The 16,652-nt window shown below is 46.8% G+C and overlaps 1 protein-coding gene across 2 annotated transcripts in view; it reads left to right on the forward strand.

Moving 5' to 3' along the window:
- Positions 1 to 4,607: 4,607 nt before the first annotated feature.
- Positions 4,608 to 16,652, forward strand: part of MACROD2 (mono-ADP ribosylhydrolase 2) — a 1,465,546-nt gene continuing 1,453,501 nt past the window's right edge. For both annotated transcript variants that reach the window (XM_074989373.1, XM_074989374.1), the window contains exon 1: positions 4,608 to 4,780. In XM_074989373.1, the coding sequence (XP_074845474.1) occupies positions 4,735 to 4,780 (46 nt within the window). In that variant the 5' untranslated portion in view covers positions 4,608 to 4,734. The remainder of the gene's footprint in view (positions 4,781 to 16,652) is intronic.

The raw sequence follows: 16,652 nt of genomic DNA on the forward strand, positions 1-16,652 counted from the left end.
TACACAGTCAGTGTATTTCTGGAATCATACTTTCTCAGCCATATTTGATCATCTCTCTGGTGATCTTATAATTTCCAGGGCTTTTGTTGTTCTTTAATTGTTTCAATGATCTTTCTACCTCCTCCTTCAAAATATCCTTCTCACTCTTGATGCTTGGTGGTGAAATCTCTTTCAGTTCTTCTATCAGTCTCTCTGAGACATTCAGGTCCAAATGTGCTTTGTACAGATCGGTGCAATATCTCATCCATCGCTACACAACCTTCTCCTTGTTCATGAGCACCTCATCATTTTTGTCTTTGAATACCATCTGCTTCGGCGGCCACTTCTTATTAATATTCCTAATCATTTTATACACCTATAGAACAAGTGCCCTGACGAGTCATTTAGGCAAGGTGCTGATGATGATACTGACGGAGGGACTGAGATTGCAGACCGGAAAATATCTAGCAAATGATCAAGTGGGATTCAGGAAAGACAGAAGTACTGTACAGGAGATATTGGCACTAAGATTAATAGCGGAGAAAGCTTCATGAATGAATAAGAACACCTACAATTGCTTTGGCGATTGTCAGAAGGCATTTGACAGTACAGATCAGGAAGTGACTTGGGTGATGTTGCACTTGTATGGAACAGAAAACAGACTGATATGGTTGTTGAAGGATATCAGCAATAATGTGAAGGCAGTGGTGAGAAAGTGAGCAAAACTGGCAACTTGCTTTAGAGTGAGTAGAGGTATGAGACAAGGAGATCTGATACCACTGAGTATCTGAAAAAGTGCATTTTGCGTGTAGATGCTCTGTGGGTTCTTTTGGAAAAGGCCTGTTTTTTTGAAAAGAACTTGCTAGTGTAGACATAGCCTGCGATAGATGACAGTAGATACGTGGGTAGAGCTTTCTGGAAGTCAAGAGATCTGAAATTGAAAGGGCACACACTTTTTCTGGCAGTCCTCTTCCTCTGCCAGGTGAGGAAGAGCACCTTTTTCCAAAAAATTCTTCCAGAAAAAAATATGTGTAAAGGCCCCAGGGACCCTTTTTTTGAAAAGAGCGGTCTTCATGGTGCTGGATTTTTAGATCTTTGGCTCATTCTTTCAAAAGAGTGGGGGCTGTGTGGATGCTCTTTATTGAAAGAGCAGATCAATTTTTTCAATCCACTTTTTTGTGTGGATGTGCTCTTTCGAAAGAAGTTCTTTTGGAAGAGATCTTCCAGAAGAACTTCTTTCAAAAGATTGCTGTAGTATAGACATAGCCTCATTGTGGGATTACAATTATTGGCCTTGATCACCCAATGTGATCCATGAAAGTGGAACCTTACACCCAAGCACAGCACAAATAAAGTCAGATGAATTCTGTATGGATACAGATTTTGATCTATGCAGTTTGGATGGAGGTGCTATTTTTGCCTTACTGTTATTGAAGTAATGGAAACAAAATTTGGTGTGTTTAAATTTCAATATTGCCCTGAAGTAATTGCAAGCTAAGGAGGCAGTGTTGTTAAGCACAGGAACTAGAAAATGAAAGTGTCCTGAACACAACTACAAACTGTATGTTTCACTTTTCTGTATCTACTACATGGAAGCTGAGAAATAGAAAGAGTAAACAGAGAAAGACAGTAGCATCTGATTAAGTGAGTCTGTGCTCACGAAAGCTCATGCTCAAAACTTCTCTGTTAGTCTACAAGGTGCCACAGGACCCTTCGTTGCTGTTACAGACAAAGACTATTTATTATAGCTGAACTACATTTTTCAAAATTCTTTCAGTATTAAAGGTTAAAATATTTAAACATAATTAATTTCCTCATTACAATAATAACAGAACAGATTGAATATTTCTAAACTACTCCAATGTTATATAATCTTCTCCACTTGATAGTTGGGTTTTTTCACCCTTCTTTGTCTCAGCTTGGAAAGTTGGGCAGAGACTGTCACTTTTTTTCACACATTTTCTGCTGAGACCTTGCCTGGTACACTAATACTGCAATGTTTGGTTGCAAACTGTGCAGGGCGTGCATCTGTGCGTGATGAAAAAACTGTTAGTTTTAGATCATGATAAAAATCAATTTTAAAATCTAAAAGTTCCCAGACACTACAAGCTAGGATTTTATTTTAAAAACAAAACAAAAAAGTATTTAAGTAGCACTTTAAAGAGTAACAAAATCATTTATTAGGTGAGCTTTTGTGGGACAGACCCACTTCTTCAGCCCATAGCCATATCAGAACAGACTCAATATCTGAGGCACAGAGAACCAATACTGAGTTAAATAAATATTGAGTCTGTTCTGGTGTGGCTATGGTCTGAAGAAGTGGGTCTGTCCCATGAAAGCTCACCTAATAAATGATTTTGTTAGTTTTTAAAGTGCTACTTGACTGCTTTTTTGTTTTGATAGTATATAAACCTGCATGGCTTTCTCTCTGTTATTTGAAAAACAGAAAGAGTTGCTTTTGTCCCAAACACCAAATCTCGAACACGTTATCACAAAAGTTAAATTTGTGAGCTTCAGCCCGCAAAATACAATGCACAGAGGGTAATAATTATACATTTTAGGATTTTCCCCCAATGTCATGATTTCTTAAGTCAAATGTCACAGAGGGAAGCAGCTACAACAGAGGATTAGGTTGGGTTGCATGCAATATGGTAAAGCAGTATTATAATAGCTAATAATAATAGCAATAGCTGTAATTCTCATTCTATTGTATTGCAGTGTCTGCAAAGGTTTTGGCAGGGGACATTCTAAAGGTGGCATAACTCTTGGATGCTTATCATGAAAGTGATGACAGTGAAACGACCTGAAACCACTAATTTAGCCCATTTTAATTACCACAATGATGAAAACAGGGTAGGGAAGGACAGTTTTTCAGCGCAGGAGAACCAGAAACGTCACCAGCTGGGGACAGGGGGACTTTTCTCGGGGGACACCGCCCCCATATAGCGCTCGACGTTTCCCAAAAGGAGTGAAAGTGCCCAGCTGGTGAGGGGAAGGGGCGTGACTTTTCACAGGGGCTGAAGAGGAGCTGCCTTCTGAACAGTCAAACCCTTCAGCGGGGCTTTGCGTTGCGCCCCCCGACGCAGCTGAGGCACCAGACCCCAGCAGTCCTTTCGCAAGTGCCTGCCGGGTGCTTCAGCGAGCGCAAGGTCAGATACCTACTGTGCACTGTGACCCGTAGGGCCAGCAGCAGCAGCGCCACACGCGCAGCCTTCATCGCAGAGCAGCTCCTCCCGCTGGGACTCTGACCCAAGGACCCCCACCGCCCTTCTCTCCCCACACCTAGGGCAGTGTTGGCTCGCACTTTGGAGGCAGCGGCTGCCTCCAAGGGCCGAGCTACGGCCAGCTCAGCCACTCCCACACGGCTCAACCGGCTCCTCCTGCCGTCCCCCGAGCGCAGGCCCAGCCCTGATGCGGTTACTTAGCAACCGTTGCCCAGCTAGTGGCCAACGCGCGCCTTCCGTTCCTGTGACCTTCAACCCGGAAGTGCAATATCCTTCGTTCTATCTGAAAGGGTCGAGGGCAGGCACACAGCCGGTTGGGGAAGCAGCGGCTGAAACTCCCTGTGCGTTGTTTTCTCCGAGCCCGGCCGCTCTCTGCTTACAGCGGCTTCCCAACACGCAGCCCGGGCAATTTCAGTCGCTTCTTCCCACCCTCCTTCGGGCAGGGACCAGTGGCACTTAGGTGTCGTGGGGGAGCCCCCGTAGCGGCGGCTGATGCCCCTGGGAAGCGCGCAGAGGTGCTGGGAGGGTCCATTGGGGCCCCGCATTTACCAATTAATACTTAGGTGGGGACAAGCGGGAAGCGCTGCACCTCCCGCGGGCTGCCACGAGCCACTTCTGGGCACGAGCATGAGTCACTTGGGCGCGAGCGCTACCCTGAACGAAGAGCCCGAAGGAGGAGGCTTCCGTCCCACAGGCACACCTGGGCGATGGGGGAAGGAAGCGAAGCAGCAATAGGTCCGTGAAGGCTGCACGTCTCCTCCCCTTAGTCGTCCTTGTGGCACCGAAGCACGGGCGGTGCTGGGGCGCGGATTCGTCCTCAAGCGGCTGCGGAGGCACGTCCGTGTGTAGAGGAGCCTCTCCCTGGGGGCTGGGGACTGTTCTCCGGGGACAGCGCCCCCATACCGTTCTCAGCCGGCCCCGGCCCCAGGAAAGGCGGGACTATGATCCCCCTCTAAAGAAGGGAGCGGGGAAAGGCAGGGCGTCTCCCTTTCGGTGTTCTCCCTGGGAAGAAGCAGCATTTCCCTACTGCTCCCTCATGGGGGAGCAACGCCAGTATTTCCCTCTACCCCAATGCACAGCGCAGACCCACCCCGGTCCCCTCCGGATGCATGAGGCTCCCGCAGAGCCGCCCAACCCACTCCCCCATGCCACGAGGAGATCACCCCGTCACGACAGAGTCTCCCCGGGGTTGGGTCGCCCAGTTCCCGCCGCTGCCTCCCCCAATCTCCGGCCTGTCTCTTTAAGGCCCCTCCCCTTGGCCTCGGCGAGTGCTGCGAGAGGCCCCGAGGGGCGGGGGCTGTTGAGCGGCGGCTGCCGGGGCCAACGGACGGCGGGGAGGGAGGCGGGCGCTGCGGGGGTGTCGGGTTCGAGCGAGGCGTGACCCAGTTGACAGGCGCGCTGCGAGCCGCAGGGCAGGAGCGAGCCGCGCAGGGGGACGCAGGGGACGGACGGCCGCCGGGTTACTGGTTCCCTCCTATCTGCGGCGAGTCTGGGGAACGTGCAGCTCAAAGCCGCCGCCAGCCACAGCACCATGTACCCCGGCAACAAGCGGAAAAAGCTCTGGAAGGAAGAGAAAGGTACCGGCCCCTCGCAGCTCTCTCTCTCTCTCTCTCTCCGCCGGGCAGGGTACCCTTCCTCGGCCAGGGTGGGAGCCCTTCTCGTCCCTCGCCTTCTGGGGGAACCACCTTCCCCCCAGCCCTACCTCGCTGGGGCAAGTGCACTCTTGTCCGGCCCCACTTTCCTAGTGGGCCAAGTTGCCAGCCCCCTGTGCGGTTGCTGGACACTGTAAATTTCCTCCTTCCCAGCAGGGTGGCGGCATGGTCCCCAGTCTTCCTTGGGGAGGGGCAGATGGGCCCTTCGCCTTCTCCTGCTGCTATCATGGTGGGACAGGGTTTCAACCCCGCCTTGCTGTACTGGGGCATGAATGGTCGCTGGGGTTGTGAGCCCCTGTGCCGCTGGGGGGCGAGTGTCTTTGCTCCCCTGTTTTTTTGATGCCTGGGATTTCTCTGCCCTCTTCCACATGCGTGGGTAGTGAGGCTGCTACAGCTAGGGGTGTTGGGGGTGCTGGGGATACTTCCTCACGCCTGACTAGCAATTGCAACAATGAACACCCACTACAGGGTTTCCATGGTTTCCATCAGTAGCATCTCCACTATAAAAATTGTTCTGGCCCCCTGGGTTTGGGTCTTCCCCCACTTCCCCTGTTGTGTAGCTTTCTTTGGGGTGTGTCTCTTTACTCTTAGTGTTTCTTTTCTCCTACACTAAGTGGATGGCTCGGGCTGGCTATGAGCCTCCCTTTTTTTTTATTTGTATACTTCTGCTGTCTCTTTCTCAATCACCCTTACCTTGCTCGTGACTTTTTCTTGCCCTCTCTCTTTCTTAGACGACTGTTTCTCCCCATTTCTAGATCCTAAGAGGCTATTTCAATCAGCATAAATCAGCAGGTCTCAGACTGTGGGGTTTGACCATATATTAATGGGATCACCAGGGCCAACAATAGACTTTCTGGGATCCAGGGCTAAAGCTGCCTATCTGGGGTGGCAGGGCTCAGGATCTGCTGCTCTCTCTCCTCCACACGCTCTTCCCCAGTTATGTAGTAACTTTGTTGTCAGAAGAGTTTCACGGTGCAATGAACTTTGAGAACTTCTGGCACAAACAAGTTTTGTTTTGTGTGTGTTTGAAACAGCTCTTGTGGTTTGGTTTTTTGTTTTTTTTTTTAACATAAGTAGGACAAGTTGTTAGATAACTGTGTGTTGGAGGGCATGAAGAAGTAGAATGTTTCTCCCTATCCCTGCCTCTTCTCCCCCCCTCCATTTTTATTTTCTAGATCTAGTAGAAAAAAGCATACCTGCCATGCTACTTACTTAAAACAGACATTGAACAAAGAGAGAAGTCTGAAACAAGTTCAGCTGCCTAAAGGTTCAGTACATTTTTTTTAAGTAGTGAGGGGAGGGTGGAGAAAAAAGAGAAGGCTACATAGACTTGGAAAAACTGAAAACTTCAGTGACTGGATCTGAAAGAAACATTTTGAAACCAAATCTAACTTTAAATCTCACAAATTTATTTTTATCAAATGTTAGTTTAGATTGAGACTATTTTTAAAATGGAGAAAAGAGAAAAAGGTATTAAACTGTGAAAATACAGGTCCTAATCCACAGGTTGAGGAAAGGTGAAATATTTCCTCCATAAACTACTCTGTGGGGAAGAAAAATAAACATTCCCTACAATATAAGCAAAAAGACAGAATTGAAACTGATTTTAGTGCTGCAAAATTAGTTATGTGAAAAGTAGGTATGTTTCAAGTAAGTGTGAAGTTCAACTTTTAATCCATGCTTATTTTCACCACTTTAACATAGCAATAAATTATTTAACTACTGACCATGGTTAGTAGCTTCAATAAAGTTTGCTCATCTTCTTGGCACTAACCTTGTAATAGCAACTAACTGAAATTTTCATGGTAGAAAACAATTGAGCTCCCTCCTGTGAAAAATGCTTTCACAAGAACTGGATGCTGACTTCAAAACTTGGACAAACTTGTAGGAAAGTTTTGTTTTCTTATTTGGATTAAGAGCAAGTTGTCCACAAACACAGATCAACCATCAAGCCAACTTTACGATCTTTGTCTTATTGTATTGACTGTCTTCAAGACAACGAGACATATTCACAACAGTAGAAACAGTACAATAACCTGTTACCAATATCACCTAATATAAGTGAGTTCAGTTGTTTATCCCTGGAAGCTCTGATGATGACCTACTGCATGTTCATATAAAATTAAAAACTACATTCTCAAGCAGCAAACACATATGACAGATAAGGCAAAAATTTCTTACGATAGCATTCCTATGATTTATTATCAGTATGGTATTCTGTAGTGGCCAGACCTTTGTGAGTATAACAGACAGATGTTACTTGAGAAAGAAGACAAAGTGTAAGCCTAACTACGTGGGGGTGGGGGAAGAGCAAAGCAAAAGCATATTCTGTCTGAGGCAGTCCCAACTTTTTATGCTTCGCTTAAATGTATGGTAAGTTATGTGTCATGGGGCCTCCTGGCAAACACTTCTTAAAAATGTCATGTTCCTTATGTGCCTGATGCTAGTGGTCCTATTTGCAGAGGATAAAATGACAGTCAAATGGTGACAGGCACTCTTAATTTTGTGCTCCGTTCTATTGCTGAATCTTTATTAAATATGTGGTAAAGCAATATTAACTTCGTTTTGAAACATAAAAGGGATGTACTTGGTTTGTATAAAGGTGTGAGTTTTATGGTAGCTTAAGACTATGAATGCTTTTTTCCCATCCAGTGGAGAGGAGGAATAGGGGAATCACATTTACAGACAATTACTGTATCAAAGTTGATAGAGGAGACTCTTAAGCATGGCAGCAGCATTCTAACAAAAAATCTCAACACCTTTCTACTTCTGGCATTTGTCAGTGGAGCTTCTCCCCAAGGGTTTATGTATATCCTGTGTTTAGTGGTGATAGGTGCTCTTACTTCAACATTTCTATTAACTCTAGATCTTGATTTGATCTTCCTTTTTTGTAGCTATGTCTGTCCAGGTATAAGAGTCTATGGGAGAAAGTGGGTGGGTGAGCTGATACTTTGATTGGATCAGTTTTGGTTGGTGAAAGACAACCTTTTGAGCTTACATAACTGAAGAGGAGCTCTAAAGCTCAAAAGCTGGTCTCTTTCACCAAAGGGAATTGGTCCAATAAAACATGTTGCCTCACCCAGCTTGTGTCTCATGTGATTATTAGATGTCTGTACTGTAAATGCCTAGCTTCTGAATTCTTTTTTTCCCACCCTAGTTGTCTTCCTACCAGGTGGCTGCCGGTATGTGGCTGCTGGGCATTCACAAGCTTCAGGAGTGTGAAATTGACCTTGTTTGTTTCCATTCACTCTTTGCCTGGATCTTAAAATTTCTGGTGAACACAGGAGCAAATGAAGGAAACTAACACTAAATTGATTCACATTTCAAGGTGATATTTACAGCTATCAATATTAGAAGCTTTTCTGAGAACTTACTTTTGACAAAAACTGATAGTTTAGAACTTCGCTGCTCCACTCATCAGTTACAAGCCCTGTGAGTAATGGAGACATAGAAGAATTTTATTTCTTAAAGGCAAGAAATTGACTCGGGGAGGGTTGGTAGAACTCTATGTGCTTGTCTGTTCTGCAGCTCTGAAGTTTTGAATGTGTCTGGCAGAGATCAGCAACCTTTCTGAGGCGGAGTGCTGAAATTTGACTTTTTGACCTCTTAAAAAATATCACCAGCACTCGGATCATATGTAAAGTCCCTGACAGTCCTACTTTCAACAGCTTCATTAATTAATAAATAAACTAAGATGAAGAGCTCTGCTGTTCTGCTGTGGCTGGTGGCAGAAGGGAGAATCTTGGTATGTAGAAGTGGGGCTGGCATGTGCTGGAGCAAGTGAGCTGAAGGGGAGGAACTGGGCAGACCTGGGGAAGCAGGATCCCCAAACAACTCACTGGAATTAATTGCCTGCCTGAAGGATAGTGGCAGCAGTTGGTGAGGTAGCAGGACAGCAGAAATGCAAAGTAAGAGGGCTAAGCCCCTATCCCAGACAGTGGGGGCAGATGGACTGAATAATCCCTGCTCGATCCCTGTCTGGGGGAGACGGGCAGATGGAAGGCATGAGGGGTCAGAGGGGCTCAGTCCTGGGGAAGGTAGGGGGAGACGGGCAGATGGAAGGCATGAGGGGTCAGAGGGGCTCAGTGCTGGGGAAGGTAGGGGCAGACACAGGCAGTGGGAGGGGTCAGGTCTGAGGGGTTTAGTCCCTGCCTCTGGGGGAGGAAGGGGCAGATGATGGGGGTGAGGGGATGGCACATGCAGCAGGGGGAGCAGCTCCATCCTCACCATGCACCTGCAACCTGAAGGGCCTAGCTCCATGCTATTGACAGCTCTGCCCCACACCTGCAGCCTGAAGGGCCTAACCCCAGGCTCCTGGCAGCTCTGTGCCACCCTGCACCTGCGGCCTTAAGGGCCTAACCCCATGCTCCTGTCATCTCTACACTGCCCTGCACCTGCAGCCTGAAGGGCCCAGGACAGTATTCCTAATTGTCTTATACACCTCCCTGGTCTTATGTTTGCTGTATCACCTCTCTATATCTTCATGTTGCTCCTCTAACCATTTCTCCTCATCTTTTCTGGCTGCTTTCCTTACCTCATTGCATTTCACCCTGTATTGCTGTTCTGCCATCTCAGAAACATCTCTTCTGTTCTTCAGTGCTCTCTTTTCTTGAACCAACTTCAGTGTCTTCAGCGTAATCCACTTCTTATTGGTCGTTTCTTCTTCTGGAACAGTCTGCTCAATTGCTTCTTCTATAGTGATGGCTATCACTGCGGCTCTCTTACCTAGGTCTTTCTCTGTGGCAATATTCTTCTCTTCAAACGCTGTGCTGTATGCGTTCCCTGTTTCTTCCTCTCATAGCCTCGCCAAGTGTCTTTTCTTAAACTGTGTCTTACATCTTCTCTTGAGTTTTCTCTTAATGTTTGCAATCACTAGACTATGGTCTGAGTCTATATCCACTCCTTGGAAAGTTCAGCATTGCTGTACTGATGTTATCCATCTTCTTCTTATCAAAATCATATCTATCATGTTCTTGGACTTCCCGTCATTCGATTGCCGCATCCACTTCCTACAGTCCTTTTGTTGGAATCTCGTGGTGCAGATCACCAGCTCATGCTCTTAGCAAACTCTAGCAGTTTCTCACCTCATTTGTTTCTTTCTATATCCAAACCTTCCAATGACTCTCACCTAACCTTCATTATCTGTTCCAATCTTCGCATTCCAATCTCCTCCAATGATCAACACATCTTTCTTTGGTATCTCCTCCACTGTCTTTGTCAAGTCTTTGCAGAACAGCCCAATCTCTTCCTCCAGACTGTCTGACATGGACGCATACACCTGAATGACTGAGATGTTGAATGGTTTTGCTTCGAATCTCACTACCATCATTCTTGCACTCACCGGTTTGTATCCTAATAATGCTCTTCTATCTGTTTTGCTTAGAAGGAATCCAACTCCTGTTTCATGCTTCGTTTTTTGTTTCCTGACCAAATGACTTCACAACCGCATATCTCTCCTGATGCCGTCCAATGCATCTCTGCTAGTCCAAGTGTATTGCATCAGTATCTCACCATCTTCCAAAGCAGCTCTAATTTTCCAATTGCTCACAGTGTTCGGATGTTCCATGTTCCAATGGATAGCATATATGTTAGCAGTAATTTTCTTAAGTTGTACTGCCATCAGATTTCCTTCATATTTTTGTTTGATGGTCAGCGCATCGACACTCATCTGACTAACCCTCCTCCTTCGTCCATGCTTGGGACTGGCACGGAGCTTGTAGTGGCTTCATGGCAGAGTTGTTTAGAATGAGAGAGTTTAATTTTTTACGCTCAAACTTATATTAGTCTTGAGTTTTGTAAAGTACACTTAGAAATTTCTATCTTGTTAGATAACAGGTCTTATCTTTTGATTCAGCAGGATGCAGGATGAGCTTCAAGACTGGTCTGAAGTTACAGATTTTAGTTGGAGAGTAACTTCTTCCCTGCCTGGTCCTGGGCCTTATATAAGGCCTGGTCTACACTAGGAAATTGGGTTGAATTTAGCTGACTAAGGTTGTGGTTTGTCTTTGATGGCTTTAAGCAATCAGTCCATGCTTCAGGGTCCATTCTGCCAACCTTCAAGGCTCCTAAGGTCAACTTTTGTACTCCTGCTTTTCATGAGGAGTAATGGCAAATTTGACATTGCATTTTATAGACTAACAGATATTTTGGAGCATAAGCGTTCAAGGGCAAAGACCCACTTCATTACCTGCAGCCTGAAGGGCCCGGCCCCGCACTCCTGGCAGCTCCGTGCCACTTTGCACGTGCAGCCTGTCCTGCCACCCCGGCCCTCTGCTGGCCAGCTCATGGGCAGAGGTCATGTGTCCCTGCCTGCCCACAGCAGCTGTGCTCATTGCAGTATGTGCCTGTGGGAAAAGAGCTGATGCATCTGATGAAGTGAGTCTTTGCCCACGAAAGCTTATGCTCCAAAATATCTGTTAGTCTATAAGGTGCCACAGGACTTCTTGTTGTTCTTGAAGATACAGACTAACACAGCCACCTCTCTGATATTTGACACTGCATTGTTGACCTTAGGGTAGTGCAGCTGGAGCATTGTGAAAGTGGATGTTCTTGACCTCCTAGAGTGTCCCACAGTGCCCCAATACGACCACTCTGAGTACGGCTTTAATATCTGCTGCTCTTCAGGGCTACGTCTACACGTGCCCCAAACTTCGAAATGGCCATGCAAATGGCCATTTCGAAGTTTACTAATGAAGCGCTGACATGCATATTCAGCGCTTCATTAGCATGCGGGCGGCAGCGGCGCTTCGAAATTGACGAGCCTTGCCGCCGCGCGGCGCGTCCAGACGGGGCTCCTTTTCGAAAGCACGCCACCTTCTTCGAAGTCCCCTTATTCCCGTGAGCTCATGGGAATAAGGGGACTTCGAAGAAGGTGGCGTCCTTTCGAAAAGGAGCCCCGTCTGGACGCGCCGCGCGGCGGCAAGGCTCGTCAATTTCGAAGCGCCGCTGCCGCCCGCATGCTAATGAAGCCCTGAATATGCATGTCAGCGCTTCATTAGTAAACTTCGAAATGGCCATTTGCATGGCCATTTCGAAGTTTGGGGCACGTGTAGACACAGCCCAGGTGTGCAGGAAATGGCCCCAGGAAGGTTTGAATTTTTTTCCTGTTTGGCCAGTGTGGTGAGCAGAGTGGACAGCATACCTCAGCAGTCTATTTGACCATGAATTTCAAGGAGTGTGCAGGAGATCGAAGATTCTTCTGCTGTGTGGCGGGATGAAGCTGTGGTGGCAGAGCTACAAAGCAGCAAAAGAAAGGCAGGCCCCTATGCTGAGATCTCGCAGGGCATGGTGGAAAAAGGATAGATACACCCTGCAGTGCCTTGTGAAAAATGAAGGAGCTGAAACAGACATACCAAGAGACAGATGAAGCAAATGGACATTCTGGGTCGTCTCTGTGAACATGCACTTCTAGGAGCAGAAGCACTGGGTTCTAGGGGGGGACCTAACCACTGTCTGCAAAGAGTCCATGGATACCTCCCAAGAGAATCCTTAGGCAGCCTCTGGCAACAGCAAGGAAGACGTGGAAGAGAGAGACAGCAACCATGGTCAGCAGGTTTATGGAGCAGCTGATTTCAACTTCAGCCAGGAACATTTTTAACTCTGGATTTTATCCCCTCCTTTCAGAACGTTTTGCAGCTAGACGCTGATGGGGAGGGATGTCATCTGTGGTGAGTTCTCCTTTTTAATCTTGCTACAAGTGGGTTAAGACAGTTGGATGTGGTCTGTGGTAGGCACTGTACCCACATAACTCTAGGCCCCTGGAACAACTTGTTAATGTATCTGAGGACAGAGTGCTGATCCTCCCTGCACATTTGCTCTGACAGGCACTCATTAATCTTTCTCAGGAGGTTTTGGGGAAGGCTGCCATATTCCAACCTCCACGATAGGGCCTCTTGCCTTGCCAAGACATCAGTATGTAATCTGTTGTCATTGCATCACAGAGCAGTGCAGCATACGAACCACTCTTCTGTCCTAATCTTTTTGTGGCTCTAAAGAGGCTGATCTCTCTTTACAACCTAGAAGAAGCAGGGGAAGGAGCACTGAGCTATTATAGTAGCACAAGCTGCTCTGGCAGGCCGAGACCACTCCCTTCCCCGGGTTCCTGGGGGAAGGGAAACTTTCACTGTCCAAGTTTGTTGGGGCATGGAGGGAAGCATGCCATGACTGTGAGAGCCACACAGACCTGATAGCACAGGCTGCACTGCCATGTCTACTCTCTTCCTTTCCTCAGGCTCCTGAGGGAAGGCAAAGGCTCAGTGGCCCAGCAGAGCAGAGGGGGGAAGCATGGGATGGCTGCTACTGCCACAGCTCCTAGGCACACTCGCACCTACCTGCTAGCAGCACGCATGGCAGAAGAAACTGCTTTTGGAATCACAGGCTTGAAAGCATGTCCCAGTCTGTGCCTTACTGTGACTGGAAGTGAATTGAGTCAAGCAGGTCCCTTGAGGTCCTCTGTATAGTACCTGCTGCACAGAGGATGCTTAAAAGTCAGATTTTATCCTTTTACATTATACATCTCTATTGTTTGCCACATAGGTTCTTTCACTAAATTCCTTAGTGTGTTGTCAAACTTCTCTTCTATGTAAATGTATCTGCCTAATGTCTGGCCTTCACTTATGTTTTGTTGCAGTGTGCTTAACAGTGGGCTTGTTGACCACCGCTCCATCCCCACTCCAGTTGTTAAACTGGCACAGGTCTGATGGAGAATAGGCAACCTGCCTACACCAACAGAGCAGTTAGGTACCTGGAGGAGAAGTACACTGGAGGACAGGAGGGCGCATTGGAAGGACAGAAGAGCACTCGGAGGATGTAGGCAGACCCAGGGCGAGATGTTGCAGCTGTTGAGGCAGCAAACTTAGCCCCTGAGGTGCCTGGTACAGGAGCACAGAGCCCCACTGCATGATGAACCCCATGCCCTCCTTACAATATTTCCTGCCCTCCCCACATGGGCACCTCAGAATGCAGGAGTTGGGGGTCAAGGGAAGGCTTGCATTCCAGTCCAGTTCTCCGAGCAGAAGGCTGACATTTCCCCACCTCTGATGGCAAAACGCCTCTTGCCCTTGCTTACCCGCCTCCACCAATCTGTCTGCCACGAACTTCTTTATTGTCCCCTGAATGAAAACGATTAAGCTCACAAAAACAGTGTCTTTATTGCTTGTATTGCATGGAGGAGGGAGATGGAGAGGTTGGTGATATTTTGATACCCTAAAAGAGAGGACAATAGAGTGACCTAGGTTATGTCTACACCACGAGATTGATTTTATGTGAATTAGCCCAATTTTTCCAAGTACCTGTCCTCACTGTAAATTCAATTAGCTCAATTTATGGAGCACTAAAATGGGCATAATATCAATAGCATAATATCATAGTAACCTGATGGGTGTAGCATTCAGTTTGAATTTAAAATTCTGAGTGAAGGGTAGCGATGAAGCACCGAATTCATTAGCCTCCAGAAATGTCCCCTGTGGCTGGGGAGCAATGCAATGCGGACAGGAAGCAGGGAAGGATGGTCATCTTTCTATAGTTGGCAAAAATTTCCATGGAAGCCCACACCAGGCCCTGACAGTGGCCCATGCGGAGGGAAGAAGGTCCCAGCCCAGCCTGGACTAGCATCTGGTGCATGGTAGGAGCCTTTGGCTGGGCTCTGGGTGCACCGTGGTAGGGAGCAAGAGGGACAGAGATCTGCATGCCCAGCTGTCTCACCTGGCTGTTCCTGATGCTTGACTGAGCTGCATGTGCTTGGGACAGATCTCCCAGGAAGGGCACGTGAATCACTTATTCTGCAGAAAAGGTGTGTTCTTAGTGGGGACGTTAATTCTGCATGTGTACGGTGGCTCAGAATTCCCGCAGGAGTCATTTTTCTGATTGTGAATGTCCATACTAAAACTGAGCAATTCTCAGCCTAAGATTAATATCTCTGACAGACTTGCAGAGAAACAAAGATCAGATTGTATGCATTATTTGAACTCTCAATTATTTCCAGCCTCCTTCTATGAAATATGTCAGTGAAAAGACATTATGTTGCCTTTGTCTACCTGATTGCAGTAATGATGAATGATAACTGATATACTTCAGCCATTTGCTGTAAGAGTTGCACAGCTGTGCCAACCCTAACTTAATCATATGCTGAACAAACCCATATTTTGCAATGCTGTTAAAGGCGGATATATCTTAGCCAGGAACAGTAGTCTCACTAGCTATGCAGCCACCCAATGCTCATGTCTACATCTGTCTGTCATATGAACACCGCGCATTCACCAAACACATTTTCTTGAAACAGGTGTTTTAAACTTCTGGATTTCAGACAACAGTGTCATAATTTGAATTTGCCATATGGGGAGATGGCAGCTGTTATGAGTGTGCAGTGGATGAGTCTGGGAGAGACTGTCATTTGTCACCTAGGAAAGATGCTGGAAGGGAATGTCAACTTTTTGAGCTTCATCATGAGGTAGAAACTGATTACCCTGCCCAACCGCTACTGTGAAACCATGTTTTGGTTGGGGAAATTGTGTTTGATGGAGTTAGAGAGGCAAAGAGATCTGGGAAGGCTCCTAACTTCTAATTGCCCAAAGGCTATTGGGTTCCTGGAACAGAAGCCTGCACAACCATATAGCTTAAAAATCAATTGTAGAGATGCTGAGAGTCTTCCTCCTGAATCCAAGACTGTAAACCGGGCTGGTTTCTTACACAGATGTTCTCAGGATCTGGAGCTCTGAAGAGATGCTAGGTGCACAAGGAAATAGAAGTGGGTCTGCCAAGCAGAGCTGTCATTACGCTTGCTAGGGCTCACAGCAGAAACCTGGATTGCAGCCCAGGACCCGAGTCCTACCACCGGGGGCTGAAACCAAAGCCTTAGCAATGTAGCTTCCTGATACCCCGTGTGTTGTGGGGGCTTCAAGCAGTTGCCCTGCTTTCTGCCTCCTAACACCACCCTTGGCTTTGATGCAGAAATATGTTGTGGCTCAGGTGGGTTGGGGCATCTTAGAGCATATGGGGATGGCGGGGGTTCAGAAGGAAAATGGTTAACACCCCGTGAAATAGTTTACATGAGCATCCCTGGACTTGTTTGTGAAATCCTAGCGTGTGGTGTTTTCCTGAGCTCTTGACACAGCACTGGTCGCTGTCCTCTGTTTTGGTCCTTCATCATCTTAGCAACATGTGCGGTGTTTCTTATTATACTGGTGGGTTCAAGGACTTGCTATACAGTTTCTTTCCAGGTGGCAAGAATGTGAGGGATCCTGCCACAGCACCACCCAGCTGTGCGAAGAGTGGCATAGTGTTGCTGGAAGAATGTTGCTGCAATGCTGATTAGATTTCAGTCTTGGAACAAATGGACTAATCGTGATTCCATACCAGTGTTTAAATGGGAGTGTGTTAAGTTGACCACAGAGCATTAAGAGCACATCGAACAGACAGATCAGTCATGGACTCCCACAAAAAGCCATGTGGAATATCAGTTGGATGACTGTCAAAGGTTTAAGTAAAAGCATTGATATCAATTATAATTTGTATTTGTACATACAGACATGCGCCCCATTGATAGGAAATGAAGAGTTAGTGTACTTAAAGGATTTGAGTCGTGTAGGCACACATTTTTAATGCAAACTAACATGAGTTAGTGCGGACTTGGCCCTCCTTGTCTCCTCCACCCCAAACACAGATAAGCCCGTCATTCAAATTAACAACAGTTAAAGAATCAGGGACTACAGTACTCTCAATGAAGTTTGATATATACTCTCCTCCAGGTATTTTTGGCTCTGAATGAGTGGCAGTAGAAAACATACTTAATTGCTGGTAT

Source organism: Carettochelys insculpta, chromosome 3 (assembly GCF_033958435.1).
Source record: "Carettochelys insculpta isolate YL-2023 chromosome 3, ASM3395843v1, whole genome shotgun sequence".
NCBI lineage: Eukaryota > Metazoa > Chordata > Testudines > Carettochelyidae > Carettochelys > Carettochelys insculpta.